Here is a 27,843-nt window from a genome sequence, read left to right as displayed (position 1 = left end):
AGAAGTGTCTGATGTCACCGAGGGGAAGAAGGGACTTGCCACAGTCTGGGATGGCGGCTGGGGCGGGGGTGGGGTGGGGGTGGGGGGTCCTTCCCACCCACACAGGCCTGGATCTGCCTCCCATCCTGAGCTGGGAGGTAGCTCTGGCATACCTGCTCTCCCAGGCAAGGCCTTGGGGTCACTGGAGCTGGGGAGGCACCAAAGAATGTTCCTGGCATGTGCTGACAGGGGATTTCATTGCTCGGCTGGGCAGACTCAGGAAAGACTTGGGGGAAGCGGCAGGGTGCATTCACACTGGGTCCAAGAAATGGCTCTGGTGGCTCCACTCTGTGACTGACTGCTTTGGCTTTCTGGGTTCAGGAGCTCCCTGGACCCCAAGTATCAGTGAGCAGCCAATCCTGTTTGAGTGCCTGTGAGTGGGTGAGAGGAAGATAGTAATAGATAAAGAGAAACAGAGACTGTCAGAGGAGAAAGAGAGAGAGAAAGGATGCATTTTTGAGTGCTTGGGGTTGGAACTCAAAGAACCTTTAACAGGGCAAGCTTAGGGCAGAAAGGAGATTCTGTGACAGAAAGTCCAGGACAGTCAGAGACGAAGATGGGAGTCTAGGGAGAGAGACAGAGACTGGGAGAGACAGAGACAGAGAGACAGAGACAGAGACAGAGAGAGAAGCAGGGAACACAGAGAGGCTCAGACAAGACAACAAGCCAAGTGGCTGGCAATGGGCACTAAGGGAGCCACCGTCAGAGGCCCTGGGGTGAACCTAACACACAGGACTTTCAGCATGACTCCCCTGCTGCTCATGGGACTGCTGACCACAGGTGAGTGCAAGACTGGCCTTGTATTGCCATGTGGCCCTCAAGTGCCACCTTTGTCTCTTAGTGTCAATCCTCTGTGTCCCCAGGCCTGGCCCAGTCATCAATCCCTGCCTCCGTTCCCCGGGGCTTTTGGACTCTGTCTGAAAACCTGACTGTGGTGGAAGGGACAACGGTTAAGCTGCCGTGTGGGGTCAGAGCCCCTGGCAGTGTGGTGCAGTGGGCTAAGGATGGGCTCCTTCTGGGTCCAAACCCCAGGATCCCAGGCTTCCCAAGGTACAGCCTGGAAGGAGATCCTGCTAAAGGTGAGAGACCAGAGCCTGAGATCTTGAGCCACCAGCAGAGGTGTGGCCCTGACCTTAGGGACTCCATCTCCAGGGGAATTCCACCTGCTTATTGAAGCCTGTGACCTCAGTGACGACGCAGAGTATGAATGTCAAGTTAGCCGCTCAGAGATGGGCCCCGAGTTTGTGTCTCCCAAAGTCATCCTCTCCATCCTAGGTATGGGTGAGAGACTCCCCTCCAGGGCCCTTTTCTTCCCTCCCAACCAGAAGCCCAAGCTCCCGTGACCCTCCCTGGGTGGTCTCATTTCCTGAACTCTTGCCCAAAACCTCCACATATACCTCTGAGCAGTGGCTAACCCCAAACCCTTTCTCCAGTTCCCCCCAAAGTGCTTCAGTTGACGCCTGAGGCAGGAAGCACAGTCACCTGGGTAGCTGGGCAGGAGTATGTGGTCACCTGTGTGTCTGGGGATGCCAAACCAGCACCTGACATCACCTTCATCCAGAGTGAGTGTGGGTGGGAGGGAGGTGTTCTTAGGGGCCCCCCAAATATGTCACTCCTGAGTACCATCCCAGGTAATGAGGCCAACATGGATGTGCGGGATAAGAAAGGGATACTGTGGGGAGACACCCAGGAGAATGCAAGACTGCTGACCTGAGGTAGAGAGAGTGTGTCAGCACTAGGGTGAGCTATGAGTGCCAATGGCCATGCAGGAGTGAGATGCTGCAGACAGGGTGGGGGTGAGGAGGAAGAGAGGCCCATGATGCAGCCCTGAGAACCCTGGAACTCAGGGGGTCCTGAGTGTGTGTGAGGACAGAACTTGCACCCCAGCTTCTTGTCCTCCAAAGCCGATGGGGGGCGGGGGTAGGGGTGCTGTGTCCTCCCTGAGGACTTCCAGGGCCTGCTGCTGGATCTGCCTTGGAGAAAAACCCAACATCTCTCAACTCAGCTTTCTTGTTGCCCCAAGGTGGACAAGCTGTACTGGATGTCTCCTATAATGTGAATGATGGGTCCAAGGAGAAGCTCTTCATCACAGAGGCTGAAGCCAGGTGTGCAAGCTGAGGTTTTTTCCCTGTACCCTGACCTCCAGGTTATCCCACATGAGTTCCAGGACCCAGTGATGCAAGTATGGAAACAAGTTGTAGGAATACCTGGGACCCAATGCTTCTCCCTGACTCCCAAAACTTCTTGATGGTAACCTCAGTTTGTAGGTATTGAGTAAAAACATTTAGGCCAGGTGAAGACCTTGGGTACTCCTATTCTCATTGTTGAACCTCCAAATCTCTCCCAGGGCAGTCCGGATCTTAGAATAAATCAGTATGCACACTTGGATTTGGGATGCCCTCCTCTGTATCCTGGCTCCCTAAATTTCAGACGATGACTCTGATTCCAGAAACCTCTGTTTCCAGGGTGACACCCCAGAGCTCCGATAATGGGCAGTTATTCGTCTGTGAGGGGTCCGGCCCAGCTTTGGACGCTCCCATCAAGGCTTCATTCACCATGAATATTCTGTGCAAGTGAAGGGTGGGAGGAGTTGTGGGCGTGGAGGATGGGCATCCCAGGAGGATTTGGGAGCACGGGGGATTCAAGAATGGCAGAAAGTTCAGGCATTGTCACCAGCCATGGTGTCATGTGCCTATAATCCCAGCACCTGGGACGTGAAAAGATAAGGCCAGCCTGGGCTGCTGAGGACTGGGCAATGCAGCTCAATGGAAGAATCCGGCCCTGGATATGCAAGGACCCAGATCCCAAACCCAGCACCGGAAACAAAAGCAGACCGTCAGGAGAAATTTAAGATATTATTATTATTATTATTATTATTATTATTATTATTATTGTCATTATTGTGCATGCATGCGTACGTGTGCGTGTGCGTGTGCGTGTGCGTGTGTGTGTGTGTGTGTGTGTGTGTGTATACACATGGCAAGTGGAGAAGTCAGAGAACATCTTTCAGGAGTTAGTTCTCTCCTTCCATCATGTAGGTTCCAGGAACTGAAGTCAGGTCCTTGGGTACATTGGCAAGTATCCTTACCTCCTGCTCCATCTCCCTTGCCCACAAGAGGAAATTAAAAGCAGGTTATGGGACCCAGAGAGAATAGATGGGCTTCCCAGGCCCACTGAGTGTTCTCTGCTCTCCAGTTCCCCCAGGACCTCCTGTCATTAATTGGCCAGGCTTGGATGAGGGGCATGTCCAGGCAGGGCAGAACCTGGAGCTGCCCTGCATGGCCCGAGGTGGAAATCCTCCTGCTACCCTGCAGTGGCTGAAGGTGAGGGTGGAGGCTGACATGAGGGATGGAGAAAGGACGGGGACCAGGAACTGGTACTGAGACAACTAAGCTTGCTTCCGTGTCCAGAATGGTGAACCAGTGTCCATAGCTTGGGGCACAGAGCATGCCCAGGCAGTGGCCCACAGTGTGCTGGTGATGACTGTGCGCCCTGAAGACCATGGAGCTCGGCTCAGCTGTCTGTCCTACAACAGCGTATCTGCAGGGACCCAAGAGCGAAGCATCACACTGCAGGTCACCTGTGAGTCCAGCTCTCCACCTCAGTTCATAACCAGAGAGCCCTCTGTGCCTTCACGGCAGGCCTATCTGATGCCAAAGACCTGGTCATCAGTCCCCACCCCCATCCGTCTGGGTTGGTCTGTGAAGACCCCCACCTACACTCCCATCTCTCCTTGTGCTCTGTCATTCAGTTCCCCCCAGCGCCATCACCATCCTGGGATCTGCATCGCAGTCTGAGAACAAGAATGTGACCCTCTGCTGCCTTACCAAGTCCAGTCGCCCACGGGTCCTGCTGCGATGGTGGCTGGGTGGTCGGCAGCTGCTGCCCACTGATGAGACAGTCATGGATGTGAGGATGTGGAAGATGAGGCTTTGCCATCCCTTGAGGCCCTGGACCCTGAAGAGCCCAGACTGAGGCCCCAACTCCTGGGCCTCACGGAGGAGGGTGGGAATGCTTTGGGGTCTGCTGGACCCAGGCCTCTGCTTCCATGGGTGAGGGCTTCTCAGTCCCTAAATCTGAAGTTTGCTCCTTGCTAGGGCCTGCACGGTGGCCACATCTCTATGTCCAATCTGACACTCTTGGTGCGGAGGGAGGACAATGGCTTGTCCCTCACCTGTGAAGCCTTCAGCGATGCCTTTAGTAAGGACACCTTCAAGAAATCACTCATCTTGAACGTGAAATGTGAGCCCTCGCCTAGAGCCCAGAGAGTCCTCAGGCTTCACAGATGTCACCCTGAGGCTCCAGCCCAGACAAACATGTCTTCTCTTTCCCCATCTCTCACTAGACCCTGCCCAGAAGCTGTGGATTGAGGGACCCCCAGAGGGGCAGTACATCCGAACTGGGACTCGGGTAAGGCTGGTGTGTTTGGCCATCGGAGGCAATCCAGACCCTTCCCTCACCTGGCTTAAGGTAGGTTCCAAGCAAGAGTTCCCCCTTCCTTCCTCCCTTCTTCCCTTCCTTCTTGTCTTCTTTTTTTCTGTTTTTCTTTTTCTCTTTTGCTGGTGTGTGTGTGTGTGTGTGTGTGTGTGTGTGTGTGTGTGTGTGTGTGTGTGTAGGTGTAGCATAAACCTCAGGTGTGTGCAAGAGCAAGCACACACACACTTTACTGACTGAGCTATCTCCTTAGCCCCTATTTTCTTTCCGAAGACAAGATATTATGTAGCCCTGGCTAGCCTAGAACTCACTCTGTAGACCAGGCTGGCCTCCAACTCACAAAGATCCGCCTGCCTCTGCCTGGATTGAAGGCGTGCGCCACCAACCCTGTCCAGCCCTACACTTTTGATACTCTCGTCCCCTCCACTCCCTCGGAACATGGAGAAACCCACATTTCTTGGAAAATGCTAGAGATTCTGAAAAGACACAAATGCCATGAGAATTAATTAAACCCCAAGGACATTCCAGAAAATCTGGAAAAATAATTCCAAGATGAAAGAAGGAATTTTGAATTAAAATTTTAGAGATAAAGCAATTATAATTCCATTCATATTAAAGAAAATTCACTTGTATTAAAATTAATATTAAAGAAAATAAGGAAGAAGGGAAGAGAGAGTGATGGAGAGAGAGAGAAGGAGGGAGAGAGGGAGGGGCGGGGGATCTAAGGGGTAATATTGGAATTAGGGAAAAGGTCAGAGAGTGGAAAGTTTCTGAAAGTTTTAAGTTTTATTTATTACTTTTGATGAATATTTTGCCTGCATATATGTCTGTGAACTACATTCATGCCTGGTCAGAAGAGGGCTCAGATCCACTGGAACTGGTTGTGAGCTGCCACATGGGTGCTGGGAATTGAACCCAGGTCCTCTGGAGGGCAGCCGGCGATCTTAACTGCTGAGCCATCTCTCCAGGCCAAGAGCGGTGTTTAAGAAAAATAACTGTCAGGGTGAGGTGGCTCACTTGTTATCCTAGCATTTGGGAGGTGAAGGCCGGAGGATGGGGAGTGCAAGGTCATCCTCGGCTACCTTGGAGGTCAACCTTGGCTACATGAGATCAGTCTCAAGTAAACCAAGGCAAAAAACAACAGAGGCAAAGGAAAGTGAAAGACTCCTGTCTTGGGTCTGGGGATTTCAAGGGAGTTTCCTGGCTCGCAGAGTTCTGTAAATATCACATTTATGGGTTTGGGGGTGTGGGGCCTGTAGCAGGCAGGGGGCTGGTGAGGTCGGGGGTGGGGGTGCACAATAGGCATCAGGGTCCCCAAACCATCGAGGCAGGCAGGAGAGACTAGGACTGGAGATACTCAGTTCCAGTCCTCACTCCTTTAAGGTACTGGGGTGCTGGTTCTTGAGGGAGCCTTTGTCACACAAAGGCCCTGTCTGGGCTGGCCACCCACCCTGTTTGGGTCCTCAGGACTCCCGCACGGTGAGCGAGCCTCGGCAGCCCCAGGAGCCCCGGCGCGTGCAGCTGGGCAGTCTGGAGAAGTCTGGCAGCACGTTCTCCCGCGAGCTGGTGCTGGTCATCGGACCCTCAGACAATCAAGCCAAGTTCTCATGCAAGGCCGGCCAGCTCAGCGCGCACAGACAGTTGGTGGTGCAGTGTGAGCGCACAGGCCGGGCGGGTGGGGAGTGTTGCGGAGGGAGCGGTATAGACTTGTAGCTCTGGCTCCTCAACCTCTGACTCTCTAATCCACTAAGTCCCCCCAACCAACCTGACCATCCTGGCCAACTCATCCGCACTGCGCCCGGGCGATGCCTTGAACCTGACCTGCGTCAGTATCAGCAGCAACCCCCCAGTCAACTTGTCCTGGGACAAGGAGGGAGAGAGGTGAGCTTACAGGACGTCCCGTCTGGGTTCCGTCCTCTCCTCTCCCAACCTGCCCCTCTGTTCCTTAAGCTACTGTCCTAGGACCTTGTTCTCACATCTGAACCAGCCCGGTCCTCACCCGACTTGGGAAACTTGCACAGGCTGGAAGACGTGGCCGCACCACCCCGGAGCGCCCCGTTCAAAGGCTCCGCTGCATCCAGGAGTGTTTTCCTTCGAGTGTCATCCAGAGACCACGGCCACCGGGTGACCTGTCGGGCTCACAGCGTGGCACTTCACGAAACTGTGAGCTCCTTCTACAGCCTCAACGTTCTGTGTAAGTGCGCAGGCCCGTCACCGCCCCTCCCGCCCGGATACCTTGCAAACTCCCGCTAAAGGAGTCTTACGGCTAGCCAGAGGCTGTAACTTCCCTAGCCTTCATCCTGACCTCAGGCTGGTACCACCTCCAACCCACGCTCTCCATCCTCAGCTTCACCCTAGCTGCTATCCTTTTGCAAAACTGGATCTTCAATTGTCAATTTTTAAATTTCTTACTATGTAGTCCTGGCTGACCTGGAACATGAACTTGCCGCAATCCTCCTGCCTCTGCCTCTGCCTCAGGAGTACTAGGATTGCAGGCTTTAACTACCATGTGGCTCCGCACATTTTTGCTGTTTTGTTGTTGTTGTTGTTGTTTGGTTGGTTTGGGGTTTTGTGGGGTTTGTTTGTTTGTTTGTTTGTTTGTTTGTTAGTTTTCGAGACAGGGCCTCACTGTGTAGCTCTGTCTGGCCTGGGACTCACAGAGATTCGCCTGTCTCTGCCTCCCAAGTGCTGGGATTAAAGGCATGCTTGGGTTTTGTTTGTTTTTGTTTTGTTTTAAATTTTATTTGATTGCTGTGTGTGTGTTCCCGATTGCCCGTGCAATGGCGAGGGGGTGGAGGAGCTTAAGGAAGCTAGCTGGTTCTCATCTCCACCACGGAGTTCCGGGGTTTTGAACTCAGGCCCTCGGGTCTTTCAGTAACCTCCCTTTCCTGCTGAGCCATCTGGCCAGGTTTTAGCTTCTATCCAGAGCCTTGTCTCAGATCTCAGCTATAACACTTACCCTGTCCACTACCTTAGTCCTAGCCACGACCCTAGCTTTGACCCTTGAACTCACGCCTTAACTCTCTCTGGAACCCAACTTTACCAACACTCTTGACTTCCTGGGGCGCCCCCACTGAAGACCCTCCAGAGTTCCTGGGGGAGCAAGTGCTGGCAGTGACCGCGGTGGAGCAAGGCCAGGCGCTGTTGCCTGTCTCGGTGTCTGCTAACCCCGCCCCGGAGGCTTTCAACTGGACCTTCCGAGGCTACCGCCTCAGCCCAGGTGGGGTGTGGACCTGGAGAAGGGTGCAGATTCAGGAGGATGGGCGAGCCTTCCAAGCTCCTTACGCTGGCCTTCCCCAGCTGGCGGTCCCCGCCATCGCATCCTGTCTGGCGGAGCTCTGCAGCTGTGGAATGTGACCCGAGCTGATGGTGGCATCTATCAGCTTCACTGCCAGAATTCAGAGGGCACCGCCGAGGCGCTGGTGAAGCTGGACGTGCATTGTGAGCTCCCTCAGAAACTAGGAAGAGAGGGTTTGGGGAGGAGCTAGTTTTACTGTAGAAATCACGCCCACTCAAGGGGCCTTGCTCATCCTGGAGTCTCCTCCTCCTCGTGAAAGGACCGCCCAACCAGGGATAACTACCCACCCTAGAGCCCTCCCCTTCGGAAAGCTCTTGCTTTGATGGCTAGGGAGACCCCAGGTGGAATCTGCATAGAGAGGGGGCTTCTTACTTGGGATCTCCTCCATCCAGAAAACTAAGTTCTCTTGAACCCCACTCCGACACTGTTCTGGTACACCCCCAACCCCACCACACACACACACACACACACACACACACACACACACACACACACACACACACCAGACTCTAATAATACAGAGTATAAAGAGGGTGAGGATCGCCTCACCGCTCGGAGAATCCCCCTCCATAAAGGGTAAATTGTATCCACCTCCATGCCATTCCTCTAAGACCCCCTCCTCCTGGAGACCCCCTCCTCCTGGAGACCCCCACCTCCTGGAGACCCCCTCCTCCTGGAGACCCCCTCCTGTCAGGGCCTAAGCGCCTTCTCCAAGCCCCTGTCTCCCACTAGATGCTCCCACCATCCGTGCCCTCCAGGACCCCACTGAGGTAAATGTTGGGGGTTCCGTGGACATCGTCTGCACCGTTGATGCCAATCCCATCCTCCCAGAGATGTTCAGCTGGGAGAGACTGGTAAGTACCTCGCCTTTGGAGGACGGAGGTGGAGCTAGCAAGAGGGAGCCTCTTGGCTATGAGTGCCTTGGGAGTGGATGCCACGAGTGTGAAGCCATATGTGACTATGCTGGTTAGGATAGCTTTCAAGAGCTGGTTTTGTTGAGTGTGAGTGTGTGTGTGTGTAAGTGGGTGCATAGATGAACAAAAAGTGGGTGGGTGAGTGAAAGAATGGATGGATAGGAGGATGAGCGGTCCCAAGCTTGATGGAGACAAAAGAGTGGATAAGTAGAATTAGAAAGGAGGTGAGTGGGGATAAGTCTAGAATGACGGCTTCTCTGAGAGAAACGTCAATGGGGCGGGGTATGAATAAGTAAGCAGGTGCACGTATTTATGAATGTGGACACAGACGAGTGAAAAATGTCATGAACGAGCGCTGCGAGGTGGATAGCTTGGCGCCTGGAAGGACGGCAAACAGGCACACAGGGCGGACGAGGTGGTGCAAGCATGACGATGTAGGTTCAATCCCAGACCCCACGGCAGACAGCGGGAACTGATCCTCAGAAGTAATTCCCTTGCACGCTGCTGCACACATGTGCCCATGCTCACACGCATACATCATACACACACACCCACAATTAATAACAAAGAGTGTTTGAAATTGTAAAAGAAAAAAAGCAAATGGTTTGTTGAACTGAGTGGATGGAAAGATAAATGAATGGGTAGGCAGATTTTGGGGTTTTTTTGTACATTTTGTTGTTGCTGTTCTAAGTTTATTTATTGTGTGTATGTATAGTGCATACGTGCTATAGTATGTGTGTGAAGGTCAGAAGATAAGTGTGAGAATCAGTTGTCTCCTAACAACTGGGTCCCAGGAAGCAAATTCACATGATTATGCTCAGCCCGGGTGTCTTTACCCACTGAGTTGTCTTCAAGGCCCATTGTTTTTGAGACGAAGTTTGATCAACCTTCCTAATGCTACGACCCGACCCTTTAGTACAGTTCCTCATGCTGTGCTGACCCCCAACCATAAAATCATTTTGTTGCTACTACATAACTGTCATTTTGTTACTGTTATGAATTGTAATGTAAATATCTGATATGCAGGGTGTTATGTGACCCCTGTGAAATGGTCGCTTGACCCACAGATTGAGAACCACTGGTGATGTAACCCATGTTCTCAAGCGTGCTATGTAGCTGAGGCTGTCCTCAAAGAACTGAATTACTCCTGACCTTCCTGCCTCCAACGTTTAAGTGCTAGGACGACAGGCCTGAGCTACCATTCTAGGACGTATATATTTGAGAGAGGGTCTTGATAAGTAGTCTAGGCTGTCCTAGAACTTGCTATGTAGCCCAGGTTGGCTCCGAACTTGGGATTCTCTTGCCTCTCTCTCCCAAGTGCAAGTAAACCACCACATGCAGCCCAGTCAGTTTATTTTTTAGTGCTTGAGACAGAATTCAGGGCATTGAGCATGCCAAGCAAATGCTTTTCCACTAAGCTGCACCCTGTCTGCAGAGGGTTCCAAGCGTGATGAGTGTTTAGACAAATGTATGGATGGATGATTGGCTGAACTGGTGGATGAACGGATGGACTAGATTAATGGTTGTGTGAGTGACAAGAAACATCCCCATCTCATTGACTTTGTGCAGGGGGGTTGTAGTTGGGAGAAGCTGCTGGTGGGATACAGTTTGGGGGTGACCTGAGGACAGACTGGGGACAAGCTCCTGTATCTTGGGATGCCAGGGGGAAGATGAGGAGGATCTGAGCCTCGATGACATGGAGAAGATGTCAAAGGGACACACTGGGCGTCTGCGGATTCACCAGGCCAAACTGTCACAGGCTGGTGCTTACCAGTGCATTGTGGACAATGGGGTGGCCCCAGCAGCAAGAGGGCTTGTCCGTCTTGTTGTGAGATGTGGGTACCTTCAGGGTCTGCCCATCACCCACAGCTCTCCCATGCTCCCGCATTCCCCATACTGACCGTTCAACCTGTCCTAGTCGCCCCCCAGGTGGATCGCCCAACTCCCCTAACCAAAGTGGCTGCGGCTGGGGACAGAACCAGCTCAGCCACCCTCCACTGCCGGGCCCGAGGTGTCCCCAACATTGACTTCACTTGGACCAAAGATGGGGTCCCTCTGGATCTCCAGGATCCCAGGTGAGCCTGGGTATGGCCAAGTGTTACCCTAGCTCCGGTCATCCAGCCCTGGTTTTTCTTTCTGAGTCCCACCACACCTCTCTTCAGGTACACAGAGCACAAGTACCACCAAGGTGTTGTCCACAGCAGCCTCCTGACCATTGCTAATGTGTCCGCAGCCCAGGACTACGCCCTCTTCACATGCACAGCCACCAACGCCCTCGGTTCAGACCACACCAACATCCAGCTCGTCAGCATCAGTACGGTGGGAGCGGCTGGGGGATGTTGGGGACTGCTCTTTGCCAATTTCCTGGTTGGCCAGAACCAGGAAGTGTTTCTGATCTTTGGGAGGTGTTTATGCACGAGAATGGAGTTTTGTTTTGTTGAAACAAGGTCTTGCTATATAACTCAGATTAACCTCCGGCTTGCTATGTAGCCCAGGCTAACCTCAGGCTTGCTACGTAGCCAACCCTGCCTCAAAATGGCCACCCTTCTGCCTTCACCTCCAGAGGGCTGGATTACAGCTGAGCGTCACCAGGCCTGGCTGGTTTGTTTTATTTGGTGGTAGTTGGGGTGGGGGGTGTCGCAAGATGTCAGATCCAGGCCTTGAGTATGGGGTAAGCTCCTTATCACTGAGCTACACCTTAACCTGGGGATGCCCCTCTTTCTACCGACTGTGGAGATACTAGATGTGTGCCTCACTGGCTTCTCCCCACCTTCACACTGAGTGACAACCACCTGTGACTCTACAGGTACCTGGCACACAAGCAGCTCACAGATACACATGCATACACAACCCACACACAGAGAATTAAAATAAATACAAAAATTTTTTAAAGTTCACCAATACTGAATCTGAACACTCCAAGTGTTGCTTCCCGAAAAGTGCTCAGGGAGGGCAGTCCTTGCCACAGCGGCTTCTTCCCTCCTTACTCGGTTGTCTGAGACAGGGTCTTCCTGTGTGGCCCTGGCTGGCCTCGAACTCACAGAGATACGCCTGCCTCTGTCTCCCCAGTGCTGGATTTAAGGTGTGTCACCACACCGGGCTTCAAACAATTTTTTATTATAGTCTATGTATTTATTTTTGTTGTGTGTACGTGTGTGGGAACAACTTGTGGGAATCAGTCCTCTTCTGTCACCATAAGGATTCCACGGATGGAACTTGGGTCACCAACCTTGATAATAAGCAGCTTTACCTACTGGGCCATCTCACTGGTCCAAATGATTTAAATTTTTTAAAATTTATTTATGTATTTTTTAATGTATGAGTGCTCTGTCTACATGCACACCTGCATGCCGGAAGAGGCTGGATGTGGGTGTGGGAACGAACCTTGATCCTCTGGAAGAGTAACCAGTGCTGTTAACCACTGAGGCATCTCCCCAGCCCCCTGGAGGTGAACTTACTGAGCACAGCACCATCCGATCCAAATCATTCTTAGGAGACTCTGGAGGGAAACTTCTAGACCCCTTTTGTACTCCTAACAATGCCCTCCCTTCTCTCCCAAGGCCGCCCTGACCCTCCTCTGGGACTGAAGGTTGTAAGCACGACCCCTCACTCGGTAGGGCTGGAGTGGAAGCCTGGCTTTGATGGAGGTCTGCCTCAGCGGTTCCAAATCAGGTGGGGCCTCCACCGAGGCGGGTGAAGCGGGCCAGACAGTGGAGAGAGACACTTGGCTGAACTGACTGTTCTCACCACGCAGGTACGAGGCCCTGGAGACCCCAGGATTCCTCTACGTGGATGTCCTGCCACCCCAGGCCACCACCTTCACACTGACTGGACTGAAGCCTTCTACACGATACAGGATCTGGCTGCTGGCCAGCAATGCCCTAGGGGACAGTGGATTGGCTGACAAAGGGATCCAGGTCGCCATCACTACTCCAGGTGGGAAGAGGCAGTCCTGAGCAGGGGAAAGTTTTATGTTGTTTTGTGGGTTTTGTGTGTGTGTGTGTGTGTGTTTTACAATGTTGGGGGATGGTAGAGCAAAGTAGACAGTTATTTCTCCTACTCACAGATGAAAGAGCTGGGGCCCAGAGCAGTTAGGAAAATTGGCCAGGGGTCACAGCTAAGAGGAGCTGGAGATAAGCCTTGAACTCAGGCGGATGTGATTTAGGGACCAACTTTTAGCCACTGATCTGTAATGACTGGGGAAGGAGGAACTAGGGGGATTTTTGTTTTGTTTTTGAAACAGATTCTAACTGTGTATCTCTGGCAACTCAGAACTGCTATGCCTAGACCTCACAGAGATCCACCTGCCATTGCCTCCTGAGTGCTGGGACTAAAGGTGTGCGCCCCCGCACTCAGCAGAAAATAGTTTTGAGTGAAAATAAAACATAAAAAAGAGGATATAGCTGAGTCAGTGTATAACATAAATAACATAGCATATTATCATATCATAGCATGAATAGTTTATATTATTAGAGTTAAAAAAAACAAAAAAACAAAAAAAAAAAACCAGTGGGGCCAGTGAGATGGCTCAGTGGGTAAAGGTGCCTGCAGGCAAGCCTGAGGACCTTAGTTCGTTTCCCAGGATTCCCATGGTGGAAGGAGAGAACTGATTCCCACAAGTTGTCCTCTCCTCCACATGTGCCTCCCACCCACACAAAATCAATAAGTAAGTAAATATAAAAGACAGACAGACAACTGCAAACCAGAAAGATGACTGGTCAAAGAAGACCTAGTTAAACCAAATCTGACATCGGGAAGAAGACAAAAGAATGAGCAGAAACAGCCAAAAAAAAAAAAAAAAAAAAAAAAAAAAAAAAAAGTCAGGGAAACCCAGTTCTTTGCAGAGATCCAGAGAATTTATAAAACCAATCAATGCGCGGTGGCGCAGGTGGATCTCTGTGAGTTCAAGGCCAGCCTGGTCTACAGAGCGAGATCCAGGACAGCCAGGACTGTTTCACAGAGGAACTCTGTCTCAAAAAAAAAAAAAAAAAAAAAAAAAAAAAAAAAAAAAAAAAAAATCGAGGCCCTCAGTTAGGGCCCAGCAACACAAGAAAATGACCAATGAGAACACTGAGATCTGACAGATGTTGCAGCGCATGCGTTAAGTCTACACGACTTGGTTTACAGAAGCCTGAAGCTTACCACTTCCCGGTTTTGTAGCCTTAAGCAAATATCTGTTTCTAAAAGTAGTTTTTATTTGTGTTTTGTTCTTTGATTATTGAGACAGGATCTCAGTCTGCAGCCCAAGCTGGCCTGGAAGTGCACCCTGCCTTCCAGGCTGGCTTTTCACTTGTGAGCGCTGGGTCTGCCCTATGAGCCACCGTCCCAGCTGGAAACAGACTTTCCTCCCAGAGTTCTCCACCCAGGTTTCTGGAAGGAGGTTCCTCTCGCTCTTGTGAGGATTAGAGGAAGTGACGTTTCTTATGTGCTCTTAGACTGTGCAAAATTATGACCTGAATGTAAAGGAGACGTCCCGCTCTGCTTCGGCTTGCTTTGCCGGGAACGCCCCGGTTCTGTCTTCCTCTCACCGACCAGTGTTCCTCCTGGTCTCCCCCACACCCCGCCATGCGCTCCTTCCATTCCAGTCCTTACCCTTGAATACTAAAACACAAACTATGTCCACCTCCCTCGCTCCAATGTCTAGTTCATACCTCTGCTGTGGAACTCCGACAGAGACGAATACCCTTAATTTTTTTTCCAAATTCATTTTTTCTGTTTAAAGACATTCTTGATTTTTAATTTTTTAAGTATTATTTATTTTTATTTCTAAAAATTTTATTCGTGTGGGTGTTTTGCCTGCTTGTATGTATGGGCACTCTGTGTGTGCTTACTGCCAGCCAAGGACAGATCCCCTGGAATGGGAGTTACAGAAAGTTGTGAGCCACCATGTGGGTGCTGGAAACTGAACCTGGGTCCTCTGGAAGGGCCTGCTGAGCCGTCTCTCCTATTGTCCCATTTTTAAATTAGAATATAATTACATCATTTCTCCCTTCCCTCTCCTCCCTCCAACCAAATTCACGGCCTCTTTGTCTTTCATTATTATTGCTTCTTACATATCTACATATAAATGCATAGATATATCTAAGCTATTTTAAGTGTTTTTTGTATGTATGACCGATTGTGTGTGCATTCATGTACACAAGCAAACATGTCACGGCATGCTGTGGAGGTCAGAGGACAAGGTGCAAGAATCAGGTCTCTTCTCCCACGGTGTGGATCCAGGGATTGAACTCAGGTCATCAGGCTTAGTGAAAAGCGCCTTTACCCACTGTGCCCCCCCCCACATCCTTTTTATTAATTCAACAAGTTGGTGATTCACACTAAAAGAACATATACACTATAAAACACTAGTTAATAATTCATTGTTATTATTGGCACAGAACTGCTGTAATGTATCGTTGTCTTTAAAACGTCACAGAGAGGGCTGCGGAGGTGACTCAGTCACTAAGAGAACTGGTTACTCTGGCAGAGGGTCTGGGGTTGGTTCCAGCACCAACCACCTGAGCACCAGTCATGCCCATGGTGCACACACATACACATAGGCACAACACTGATACACATTTAAAAAAATCTTTAAAAAAAAAAAGCCAATAAAATAAAATGTCCCTAAGAAGCCTCCCGCCATTTCTGTGATCTTTTAAGTCAGCTGAAGAGCTTAAGACGTGGAGGCTCCTTCGGGCTTATCCGATTCCTGGTATTAATTTAATCTCTCTCCACCCGCAGGCCTGGACCAGGCTCCTGAAGACACAGACCACCAGCTGCCCACAGAGCAGCCTCCAGGCAAGCGCTCCTTCCCTGCGCCTCCTCTCCGCTTCTCTTCACTCAGTCTCCTCCCTTGTGGTCACCGCTGCCAAAGACTTAGCTGAATCCCTGCAGACCCCCATGTGTCCCGTTCCGCTCTTCTTGCTGGAAGCGATAGCTTTTCTCCTTTCCTGAGCAATTCTGCGATCACACCCGGGGCCGCGTCTCTGCATGCCATATCAGCACTCTGCGGATGAGATGCATCCGCAGACCCACTCTTTCCTTTTTGTTTTTGAGACAGGGTCTTGCTATAATTTGTAGTAATCTTCTGACCCCGGCCTTCCAAGTGCTGGATTTACAAGTACGAGCTATTGTGCCCGGCATAATTTGATGCTGTGTGTGTGTGTCTCCTCTTTTGGGAATGCAGAGGCCTGAGGACCACATTGGGTGTCCTCACTCACTCTCTGCCTTGGTCCCCTGAGACAGGGTCTGTCTGTGAATCTAGAGATCTCTGTTTTATTTTCTTAGGATGTAATAATCATTACTATTTACTTTTTTAAGGTGTGTGTAAATGGCAGGTGTGTGGGGGTGCCCACAAAAGCCAAAAGAGGGCATTGGATCCCCTGGAGCTGGAGTTACAGGCAGTTGTGAGCCACGCAATGTGGGTGCTTGGAATCAAGCTCGGGTTCACTGAGCCATCTCTCCAGCCCCCTCTGTCTGATGTATTTTAGCTAGGCTGCTCTGCTAGCAAACCCCAGAGAGCCTATCTCCATTCTGCAACACATGCACACACACACACTTGCACACATGCACTCTCTCATACATACACACTCACATGGGCTCTCTCTCTCTCTCTCTCTCTCTCTCTCTCTCACACACACACACACACACACACACACACACACACACACACACACATGCACATGCACACACCATAGCCAGCGTTTGTGTGGATGCTGGAGATCCAAACTCTGGTCTTCGTGCTTGGACAGCATGTGCTCTCTCTCCTGCACCGTCTTTGCAGCCCTATCTTAATTCTAAAACCATCAGCTAGCCAGTGCTCGCCTACACTCCCTGCACTCAGAGGCTGACATGAGGATCACAAGTTTGAAGTTAGTCTGGGCTGCATATCGAGACACTTCCACCCCCAAAAGAACAGCAACCACCAAAAAGAACTGGCCACATCCACGCTGTCACGGTGAGGTGGCTGTATCAGTTAGCTTCAGCTGTGTGACAAACTACCCCAAACACGGAGCTGCTTAGCAACATACATTTCCCATGATACTCTGAGTCTGCTGGGACAGCTCTGGCCTGGACTCATTTAAATCATCTCTATGGTCAGCTGACCACTAGACTGTGACTGATCTCAGATGGCTTCCTCCTCATACGATTTCAGTCATCTGGCTCAAGGTTAGGACAATGGAGGTAACTGCTCCTTAGAGTGCCCACATGGAGATGGCCAGGGCTCCAAGAACAGCGAGAAAGGTGAGCTCTGATAGCTCAAGCTTCGAATTCTGTCATATTAGCCACTGCCCCCACTGGCAAATGGCATACCTTAACATGGAGCCAGTGTAGAGGGGGATTCCTGTCATAGACAGGGCTCTGTGGAGGTGGAGGGAGGGCCTGCTGCTAACAGTTTGACTTGAGGAAGAAGCCATCTGCCTTTGGGTGGAAAGTATGGTCCAGGGACTGGGGAGATAGCTCAGTGGGTAAACACTGTCATACAGGACCTGAGTCCAGCTGTGACCGGGGGCTGGGAAAGAGGCAGGTGGACCCCAAAGGCTTGATGGCTAGCCAGCCTGGCTAGCAGCAGCTCCAGGTTCAGTGAGATGCTGTCCCAAAAAAACAAGACAGAGGATTCAGTTCCTGGCCATCAGATGGCTCACAACAGCCTGTGTCTTCAGCTTCAGAAGATCTAGCGCCCTCTTCTGGCCTCTGCAGGCACATGCATGCACTTGAGAGAACACGCGTACACACTTTCAAATTCAAGTAAATCTTTCTTTAGGGCTGGAGAGACTGCTCAGCAGGAAAGAGCCCTTGCTGTTTTTTCCAGCAGACCCAGGGTCAGTTCCCACCACCCACATGGTGGCTCACAGCCCTCCATATCTCCAGTTCCAGGGGCTCTGCCCCCTCTTCTGGTCTCCTGGGGGCACAGCACACACATTGTGTACATACTTACATACAGGCAAAATATTCATCCACATAAAACAAAAATAAATCTTCGTAAAAATTAAACTGGGAACTGAAGAGATGGCTCTGTGGTTAAGATCACTGGCTGCTCTTCCAGAGGACCTGGGTTTGACTCCCAGCAACCACATGGAGGCTCACAACCACCTGTAACTCTAGTTCTAGGGGATATGATGCCTTCCTCTGATCTCCACACACATGATCTGCATACATATGTGCAGGCAAAACACTTAAACACATAAAATAAATAAACTGGTATATATGTATATATATATGTGTGTATGTGTCTGTATGTCTATATGTGCATGTGTATATATGTATATATGTTTGTGTATGTATACATATGTGTGTATGTATGTATATGTACATATGTGTGTATATGTATATGTTATATATATGTATATGTGTGTATTGTGTATATATATATGTGTGTGTGTATATATGTATGTTTTTAAAAAATAAGGCAGAGAGCAATAGGGGAAGACACCCAACACCGACCTCCAACTTCCACATGTGGGCAGCCGCACATGCGCACTCATACATATGCTCCCACACATTACAACAGATCACTTTTTTAAGAACGGGTGGAGCTGGGGTCATGGCCTGTTTGCCTCTTTGACCTTGGATCGCTCTTGCCATCACCTGACCAGTCAGCTGACAGGAGGGCTTATGAGGAGGCAGGCTTTGCTTCACTCACGGTTTTGGAGGTGTCAGTGCGCCATGGTGGGGCGCAGCTCAGGTCACACCATGGCGTTCCCAGCCGGGGTGGGGGGTGCCACCCACCCTGAGGCCTGACCCTCCGCTCTCAGTTAACCCTTTACACTGCGTCATCACACCTGAAGTGCGCTGGGGCACCGATCTTCAAGGTGACTTAGGCACAGTTAGGGCCCGGCTTTCTCAGAACCCAGCTCCCAGCCTGCATCCAGGCGTCGGGGTTCACCAAGGGGCGTCTCCCGCCCCCAGGACCCCCGAGGCTGCCCCTGCTGCCCCTGCTGTTTGCGGTCGGTGGTCTTCTCTTGCTCTCCAACGCCTCCTGTGTTGGGGGACTCCTCTGGCGGAGAAGACTGAGGCGCCTGGCTGAGGGTGAGGAGAGACTCCCTCACTACTGGAGACTGGAGGGGTGGGACCCTGGGGCTTCTGCACAGCACAGCTCTGCCCAGGTCCGGGACCCTGGGGCTTCTGCACAGCACAGCTCTGCCCAGGTCCGGGACCCTGGGGCTTCTGCACAGCACAGCTCTGCCCAGGTCCGGGACCCTGGGGCTTCTGCACAGCACAGCTCTGCCCAGGTCCGGGACCCTGGGGCTTCTGCACAGCACAGCTCTGCCCAGGTCCGGGACCCTGGGGCTTCTGCACAGCACAGCTCTGCCCAGGTCCGGCCCCTGGGGCTTCTGCACAGCACAGCTCTGCCCAGGTCCGGCCCCTGGGGCTTCTGCACAGCACAGCTCTGCCCAGGTCCGGGACCCTGGGGCTTCTGCACAGCACAGCTCTGCCCAGGTCCAGGAGGGCGGAGTCTCTGAAACCCCTTTTCCTGTTTCTCTCAGAGGTTTCAGAAAAGACAGAGGCGGGGTAAGCGGGAGAGGCTTGGGAGTGCCGCGGCAGGGGTGGGGTGGGATGGGGGTGGGATGGTGGGGAGGTGGGGGGTGGGGGGTAGGGGTTTGGGGGGCAGGCTCAGTACCAGCTTTCATCTACTCTTTCTTTCTTCCTGGAAGGTCGGAGGAAGACCGAATCAGGAACGAGTATGAGGAGAGTCAGTGGACTGGGGACCGGGACACGAGAAGCTCCGTGGTGAGTGAGGCCCCCCACCCCAATCCCACCCCCACCCCCACCCCCACCCCACTCCACCCCAACCCGGCAACCTCCAGCCTCAGCTCCAGGCTGATCATTGTCATCTCCTGGAACCAGCGAGTCAAGGGAAATGACCTTGTCTACTGGTTTTGTGTGTGTGTGTGTGTGTGTGTGTGTGTGTGTGTGTGTGTGTGTGTGTGACAGGCTAGCACAGCGGAAGTGGAACCACATTACTACTCCATGAGGGACTTCAGCCCCCAGCTCCCCCCCACACTGGAAGAGGTGTCCTATCCCCAAGGTGAGTCATAACCACACCAGGACTCCCCGTTTCCAGGTACTCTGACATCTGATAGTCTTCCTTCCAAGCTACATCAGTTACTTTTCTGTATTACTGTGACCAAAATACCCCCAGAGAACAGCCTGAGGAGGCCAGATTTCTATTGCCTCACTTCAGAGGGTTCTATCCATGGCTGCTTGGCTACAAGCTTGTGTGGTGAGGATAGCTGCTCATTTCATGGTGGACAGGAAGCAGAGTGAACCAGACAGGAAGGTGACCAGAGGCAAGAGACTCCCCACCCCAAGGACACATCCCAGTGACCTACTTTGTTCAGCTAGCCACACCCTCCACTGAAGTTTCCAGGACCTCCCAGACCTCTAGCAGTGGCTTGAACCTCCAACATGTGAGCCTTTGAGGGAGATATTTTCCCATCCTAACCCTAATGTCTCCCAACTCCAGCCTTCACAGGTACTGAAGATGAAGACATGACCTTCCCTGGACACCTGTATGATGAGGTGGAGAGAGCCTATGGCCCACCCGGGGTCTGGGGACCCCTCTATGACGAAGTCCAAATGGTGAGGAGATTCTTATCAGCAGGTTGTCTAGGCTGGAAGCCCACCTCCTACCGTGTGTCAGTTAAGGGTACGCCACTGTGACAAAGAGGCCCAGCCTCGATGCAGTGCCAGGAAGAGCTACATGATACATCCTGACCCAGGAATGGTGGCACATGCCAGAGAGGAGGAGGAAGGGGGGTGAGTTCAAAGCCAGCCTTGTCTACATAGTGAGATTCTGTCCCCTCCAAGTGAAAAATGAGAACTTTCTTCTCACATAGCTGCCCAAGTGGAGTCCTGCTGTGCCCGGTGATTTAGAATCCAGAGTTCTCTCCCTGTATTCCCGCCATTTTCTAACACACCCATTGCTGGGGGCTGCAGGCATAGGTCAGTTTACCAAGGAGATGGGAGGATCAATCAGCTAGAGGAGGACAGAGAAAGAAGGTGCCAGAGAGACCCAGAAATGGTCACCTGCCCCTCTGCCCTCTGATCGATGGGAACGTGATCCCAAGGCTCCGTCTAGCCACAGGCTCTGGGAGTTGTTGTCTAAAGTTCTGCCACTGTTGGAGAAGGAAGGGATAAGTTGCCTTAGGCATCTCCACCACACTGGCTAAGCTGCGCGAGAGAAAGAGTCTTTGAAAACTAGTTTATTTATTGTCATGTGTGCATGCACAGCGTACATGTGAATGTCAGAGGACAGTTTTGTGGAAAGCTTTGTGTGGGTTCTGGGGAATCAAACTCATGCCACCAGACTTTCATGACGTGTGCCTTCGCCTGCTGAGCCAACTTGCTCCTCTAAGGAAGAATTTTTTGATCCACTCAGCTGAAAAGCTACATGCTAGAATCGTCTATGGGCACAACAGGACTCAGAATTTCCCCTAACTGTTTCCTGTAAGAGAGCCAGCTTTCCATCCTGTTAGATTTAAAATCTTCAAAGAAAGAGAATGTCTCTTTTCCAAGTAATTCCCAATGCACGGTGCTGGCACACACTGATCCACCTTTGGCCAGATGCATTTGTTGAACCAACCACTGAGACACGATAGAATATATCATTTGGTTTTGGAGATTTTGTTTTGAGATAGGACTTATACAACCCAGACTGGACTCAAGCTTACTATGTAGCTGAAGATGACTTTGAACTCCTGATTGCCCTGTCTTCATCTCCCAAGTGCTGGCATTACCTGTGTGAGCCACCACATCTAGCACATTATTCCATTTGGATAAGCCTGGGTCGGCGTTCATCTACGGGGCCAGAGGTTACAGGCCAGCATTGTTCAATACGCTGGGCTGAGAGTGGGAGAGGGTAGAGAGCCCAGAGTGAGTGAGGGTGGTGGCTGGGCAGGTACCAACGACGGGCAGGCACCTCCACCTCCCTCCCACCCACTGCATCATGCCAAGGGAGATGAGAAACATGCCTAACGTTCAAACTGAGCATGGTGGTACCTGCTCGTCTTCCCACACTCAAGAGGACTAGGAGTTCAAAGGCAGCCTGGGCTGCATATCAAGACTCTGTCTCAAAAAAAAAATCCATCAAAACAAAACAAAAAGCCGGACTCTCCTCTGAGCCTGACCAATACCCCAGCATCTCTGGGCCGAGGATTTCCCTTGGTGTCAACCCAAGGTGTGGACATGAGTTCTACTGTCCCAGCTCGGATGACAGGGCTGCTGAAGCGCTGTCCGTGGTGCTGGACCGTGTGTTTCCTGGGAAACGCTGGTGGAATACTCTGGGTGTCTGCATCGGGTCCAGAGAATGAATATTTGGGGCTTTGGAGTACATATAGCCTTCCTCTAAGCTATTCACCGCTGTCACAGGGTAGAAGTAATCACAGCTCATGTGTATATGAACGCTCCAGGCTGTGTTCCAAGGAGACTTTATATTTGGATGTTCAAAGTTGAATTCTAGTTTGTGTTTGTTTATTTTGTTTTGGTTTTGAGGCGGTTTTTTTTTGTTGTTGTTGTTGTTTTGTTTTTTTGAGACAGGGTTTCTCTGTGTAACAGCCCTGGCTGTCCTGGAACTCACTCTGTAGACCAGGCTGGTCTTGAACTCACAGAGATCCTCCTGCCTCTGTCTCCAGAGTGCTGGGATTAAAGGCATGTGTCATCACCTCTCAGTAAATTCTAGTTAATTTTTTCTAATTAATTTTTATACAGCACAAATACTATCATTCTCCAATTTTTCCTGACAATTTATAATTATCAACCATCTGCAGCTCTTGATGCAGATGAGAGCCTCCTGTTTACCTCATGTTTGCCTCGTGTTTGCCTTGTGTTTGCTCTGGGATTTGCTGAACTACACATGCCTTTTCCCTGAGTCCTAGAACAGAGCACACCCCCAGAAAGGGCCACCCTCTATGACCTTCCCCCACTTAATTGATTATATGTGTGCATGCATGTGCATGTGTATGTGTCGGTCAGAGGGCAGCTGGTAGAGGTTGGTTCTCTCCTCCCACCATGAGTCCTGAGGGTTGAACGTGGGTTGTCAGCTTGGTGGCAAGTGTCTTTGCTTTCTGAGCCATCTCACAGTTTCATACTTTTTAAAAAAAAAAAAAATCCAGCGTCTCACTGTGTATCAAAGACTGGCCTTAGACTGGCAATCCCCCTGCCACAGTTTCAGAGAGTGCTAGGATCACAGTTGTGTGTCACTGCACTGGACTGTCTTTCATTTTGATGGGGAAATGTATTAGGGGCTGTGAGACAAACAGAGGTGAGACTCATCCTGAGATGCCAAAGCTGACATCATGAGGGTTGTTCTTATTAGTCACTTTATTATTATTTATCTATCTATTTCTATTATTTATTTATTTATTGAAGCAAGGTCTTTCTCATTCTGTAGCCCAGGTTGACCTTGAACTAATGACAATTCTCCTGCCATGACTTTCAAAATATTGGGATTACAGGCTTGAGCCACCACATCTGGCTCTCAGCTATCATTATTATTATTATTATCATTATTATTATTATCATCATCATCATCATTATTACTGGGTATTATTGTTTTGCTCTGTGTTGTCTATCTATCTATTCATCTATCTATTTATCTATCTCACTATGCAGAGGCCAATGTAGCTCTTAACTCAAAATCCTCCTGCCTCAGATTCCTGGATGCTAAGATTTATAGGCAGATGCTACCATACCCAGCTTTAAACCTCAATTATAGAGAAGACCCCACCCACACAGAGAAGTGATTATAATGAACCATTTTCATGAACTCCTGTCTGCTTATCTTCTAGCTTCAACAGAATCCACCCTCACCCCACCTTGACTGTTCTCAAATTCCACTTTGAGACAGATAGACAGATAGAGAACCTTTTTGAGGTAGGGTGGGTCCTTGTTATGTAGCCCTGGCTGGCCTAGAAGTCACTATGTAGACCAGGCTCTCTTCAAACTAAAAGCAAGAGCCTCTAGGACACTAGAATCACAAGTATGATCCACAATAGTTTATTTATAATGGTTTCTGGCTTCATTTTGGTTTCAGCAGCATGGGGGGGGGAACATTGCCCAGAAGGCCTTGTGCATGGCAAGCAAGTGTGCTAAACCATTGGGCTTAAAAGGAATCTCATAGGGATGTGTGTCCCCCAAAACTGCAGTGATATCCCACATTGCATCTCTCTGTGGCTCTGACTCCACTTTCTTGCCTGTTAGGACCCCTATGACCTTCGCTGGCCTGAGGTCAAGTATGAAGATCCGAGAAGACTCTATGAGCAGGTGGCAGAAGACTTAGGTGCTGCGGAACCTAACTCTCTACCCTTTGAGCTGAGGGGACATCTGGTCTGAGACTCTTCGTGACACCCGTTTCCGACAGCCACTGTATGTCTTGCTCCAGTGGCCCTGTGCATTCCTGTCCTGCTGAGCTCATTCAGTGAGCCCTGTGTGGTGCTAACACATGGTTACTTTTCAGGGGAAGACATGAAGGAAGGCGTGTGAGTGACAAGAAGATTCAAGTTGACATCTGGGATAAGCAAGGCTCCTTTTATAGGAATGAAACTTCTCCGAAGGAACAGAGCCACTGGAAATGACATCTGAACAATGAGAATCTATTTTAAGAATCATTATACTTTTCAAAAGTAAAAATTTTAGAAGTAGGAAAGACCTATTAAAATCCCATTCAGAGCCTAGGGATGTGCTCAGTGGGAGGGTGTGTGCTTTGGCGTGTGTGAGGTTCTGGGTTGCAGGCTGCAGCCAGCCTTGGCGTTACACACACAAGGCTGGGCATGGCAGGCCACCCCTATCATTCTGGCTCCGCAAGATGCTGGGGCAAGTTCAAACACAAGTTCAAAGTCAGCCTGGGCCACTGAAAGAATAGGGGCGGGAGAGATGGCCCGGGGAGTCAGAGCTCGAATGGCAGCTAATGCTCTGAGGACCTGAGTTTGGTTCCCAGCACCCACATCAGGTGACTCACAATCGCGTCCCTCCAGCTCTAGGGAATCTGATGTTTTCTTCTGACCTCCATGGCACCTGCATTCATGTGTACATACCCGCATATAGACACACACATATACACACAATTAGAAATAAAATAAATCCAACCTGTGTGGCGATCTACATCTTTAATTCTAGCAATTGAGAAGCAGAGGCAGGCCGGGCAGTGGTGGCACATGCCTTTAATCCCAGCACTTGGGAGGTAGAGGCAGGCGGACCTTGGTGAGTTCTAGGCCAACCTGGTCTACAGAGCGAGATCCAGGAAAGGCTCAAAGCTACACAGAGAAACCCTATCTCAAAAAATCAAGAAGAAGAAGAAGAAGAAGAAGAAGAAGAAGAAGAAGAAGAAGAAGAAGAAGAAGAAGAAGAAGAGGCAGAATGATCTCTATAAGTTTGATGCTCACTACTTAGTGAGTTCCAAGCTACATAGTGAAAACTTAACTCAAAACAAACAATACTTTTAAAAGCTTCAAAATTAAGAAGTGTGCTGTGGAGGTAGCGTCATGATAGAGCCTCTGCCTAGAATCCCCCAGTGAGGGGCTGGGGTGTGACTCAGTGGTAGAGCCCCTGCCTAGAATCCCCCAGTGAGGGGCTGGGGTGTGGCTCAGTGGTAGAGCCCCTGCCTAGAATCCCCCAGTGAGGGGCTGGGAGAGAGGCTTAACGATAGAACTCTTGCCTGACATGCACAAGACCCTGAATTCAATCCCCAGTATAGCAAAAACAAAAGCCCCGTTCCTTTTGAGTTTAGTTATATGTGAAACAGCTAATAATAATGATAGACCATTGCCAGATTTTAGCTGTTGTTTTATTTTCCATAGTTTGTGAAATGTATAAACTGACAGCAAACAGGAACAGAATCCAGCAAAAGAATATAGTTGTGAAAGAATGCACACTTATGGTTTCATTTATGGGCACAGCTTAGGAAGCATGCACTAATGTATACTAAGGATTAGATGGTATGGTACCTTCCATTTATTTTCAAAATAAAAAGATGCACATTTACAGAGACAGAAAAAGATAAGGTCAAACTTAAATGCTGACACTGGAGGAATGTGGGCAATACAGAATCAAAATCAAAATTAAAGACTGGATGTAATGATGAACGATGACATCACAGAAGCCAAGAGCATGGTGTGCAGCTGGGCCTCGGGGACCATGGAATTCTAGGTGTCCTATTTTGAGGAAAAATACCACACATTTATTTATTTATTTATTTATTTATTTATTTATTTATTTTGTGTGTATTGTGCATGTGCATGCTCGTGGGCTTAAGAGTGTATGCCACCATGCACATATGTGAAAGACAGATTTTTTTTGTTTGTTTTTTCGAGACAGGGTTTCTCTGTGTAGTTTTGGTGCCTGTCCTGGAGCTCACTCTGTAGACCAGACAGGCCTCAAACTCACAGAGATCAGCCTGGCTCTGCCTCCCGAGTGTTGGGATTAAAGGTGTGCGCCACCACCGCCCAGCCAGGATTTATTTTTATTTTTAAATTATGTGTAGTATCTACAGCTGATCTTAGCCAAAAGGTTGAGAAGCGATATGTGTAGCATCTGTATTTCTGTATGTCTGTACACCATGTCCCCAAGGGAGGGAAGAGATACCCTGGAACTGGATTACAGACAGTGGTGAGCTGCCATGTGGATGCTGGGAACTGAACCTGGGTCCTCTGCAAGAGCAGCCAGCACTCCTAACCACTGAGCAACCTCTCCAGCCCTCAGATGACAACTTCTGAGAGTTGCCTCTTTCCCTTGGGCCCTCAGTCTTGGCAAAGTGCTTCTACCTCCGGCCCATCTTGCATGCCCAGGACTCATGGGCTTTTTCTCTTCCAAACCTACTACAAAACAACAGTAATCAAAACATTCTGGTGCTGGCACAAGGACAAACATATACATTATTTCATTTCTTTATTTTATTCCAGAATATTCTATGGACTAGACTAGAAATCCAAGACATAAGCCCTCTTATATATGGCCAGACATTAAAAAAATTACTTTTATTTTACATGTATGAATGCTTAGCCTGCACATATGTATGTGTGCCATGTGCATGCTTGGTGCCTGAGGAGGCCAAAGAGGGCGCTGGATCCCTGGGGACTGGAGTTACAGATAGTTGTGAGCTACCACATGTGACTGAGAACCAAATCAAGACTGTAAGAGCAACAAGTTCTCCAAATTGCTAAGCATCTCTCTAGCCCTGGCCAGATGTTTTTTGATAAAGGAGCAGTACTGAATTATAGGCATGCACCTCCATGTCTGCGCATTAAAATAACACTTTGGGGGTGGGATAGCCAGTGAGCTTATAGAACACATGGTTTTTGCATGGCTGAGATTGGTGAAGAAGGGACCAGCCTATTAATGAAGCAAGAGCAGATGTTTGTGCAATTTCCATAATCTCCACCAGGGGGGCGGTACTAGCGCATTTGAAAAGACCTGCTCTAGCTGGGGCTTGTTACTCATATGTGGTGCACTCTGGAGGTTTGAGTTAGAGCTGGGGTGAGACTAAACCTGGTGAGGGGGTGTCTCCTATAGGTAAACCGTCCCTGGCCCCAACATCAAGGTCAGAGGCCATGCCAGCGTTGAGGCAGGATTCCAGGAGTATGTTAGTGGGAGGGACCTTCTCGAAACTCATTTCCCCACAAAATTTTGTTCAGGAATTTCCCAGGAGACTAACGTGGTGGTACACTCCCCTTATCCCAACCTTTGGGAGACTGAGGCAGAAGGATCATGAGTTCCAGACTAACCTGGACTATATAGTAAGTTACAGGCCAGCTTAGGCCTCAAAACAAAACAATCCAAGAACCTCCCGCTCCAACCACTGAGCAGCCAGCCCACTGAGTTATGTGCATGCAGGCAGGCACTGGACGCTCCCTGAACAGCCTCTGTCCATCTTCCTCACACTTGTTCTCAGCTTAACTGGTTTTTTAATTAATAAATTTATTTATTTATTTTATGAGAATGTGGGCCAGCACACACGCCACAGAGTACATGTTCTAGTCAGAGGACAACTTGTGGGAGTCAGTTCTCACTGTCCACCTTGTGGGTCTGGAGGATTGAACTCCAGACTTGTCGACAAGCTCCTTCACCCATTAAACCATCTTACTGGCTCTATTGTATTTATTTACTCTCTCTGGATGTGAGTGTTTTGCTTGTATGTGCATCCAGAGGTGTCAGATCTCCTGGAATGGAGGTTTCTGAGCT

At 50.0% G+C, this 27,843-nt stretch overlaps 1 protein-coding gene across 1 annotated transcript; it reads left to right on the top strand.

Moving 5' to 3' along the window:
* The first annotated feature begins 84 nt into the window (after window positions 1-84).
* On the top strand, window positions 85-24,653 carry Nphs1 (NPHS1 adhesion molecule, nephrin). Its single transcript, XM_028855299.2, has 30 exons — window positions 85-819; window positions 903-1,118; window positions 1,192-1,314; window positions 1,473-1,601; window positions 2,063-2,144; window positions 2,505-2,608; window positions 3,235-3,362; window positions 3,450-3,621; window positions 3,791-3,948; window positions 4,137-4,281; window positions 4,385-4,509; window positions 5,941-6,127; window positions 6,225-6,354; window positions 6,495-6,667; window positions 7,553-7,693; window positions 7,774-7,914; window positions 8,504-8,625; window positions 10,349-10,520; window positions 10,604-10,760; window positions 10,848-10,999; window positions 12,246-12,357; window positions 12,440-12,621; window positions 15,409-15,465; window positions 18,577-18,696; window positions 19,155-19,179; window positions 19,323-19,398; window positions 19,603-19,696; window positions 20,135-20,250; window positions 23,869-24,033; window positions 24,125-24,653. Exons 1-29 carry the CDS (start codon window positions 720-722, stop codon window positions 23,998-24,000), a joined length of 3,771 nt encoding a protein of 1,256 aa, XP_028711132.1. The 5' UTR covers window positions 85-719; the 3' UTR covers window positions 24,001-24,033; window positions 24,125-24,653.
* The last annotated feature ends 3,190 nt before the right edge of the window (window positions 24,654-27,843 follow it).

Source organism: Peromyscus leucopus, chromosome 1, assembly GCF_004664715.2.
Source record: "Peromyscus leucopus breed LL Stock chromosome 1, UCI_PerLeu_2.1, whole genome shotgun sequence".
Lineage (NCBI taxonomy): Eukaryota > Metazoa > Chordata > Mammalia > Rodentia > Cricetidae > Peromyscus > Peromyscus leucopus.
Note: the sequence above shows the minus strand (reverse complement) of the source record. Positions and strands in the feature narration are given on the sequence as shown.

Bases quoted from the DNA above. Each gene is read 5' to 3' on its own strand.
- Nphs1 (XM_028855299.2), top strand. From the start codon at position 720: ATGGGCACTAAGGGAGCCACCGTCAGAGGCCCTGGGGTGAACCTAACA. The intron at 7,694-7,773 runs GTGGGGTGTGGA...GGCCTTCCCCAG, and splicing joins AGGCTACCGCCTCAGCCCAG to CTGGCGGTCCCCGCCATCGC. The intron at 12,358-12,439 runs GTGGGGCCTCCA...CTCACCACGCAG, and splicing joins CCTCAGCGGTTCCAAATCAG to GTACGAGGCCCTGGAGACCC.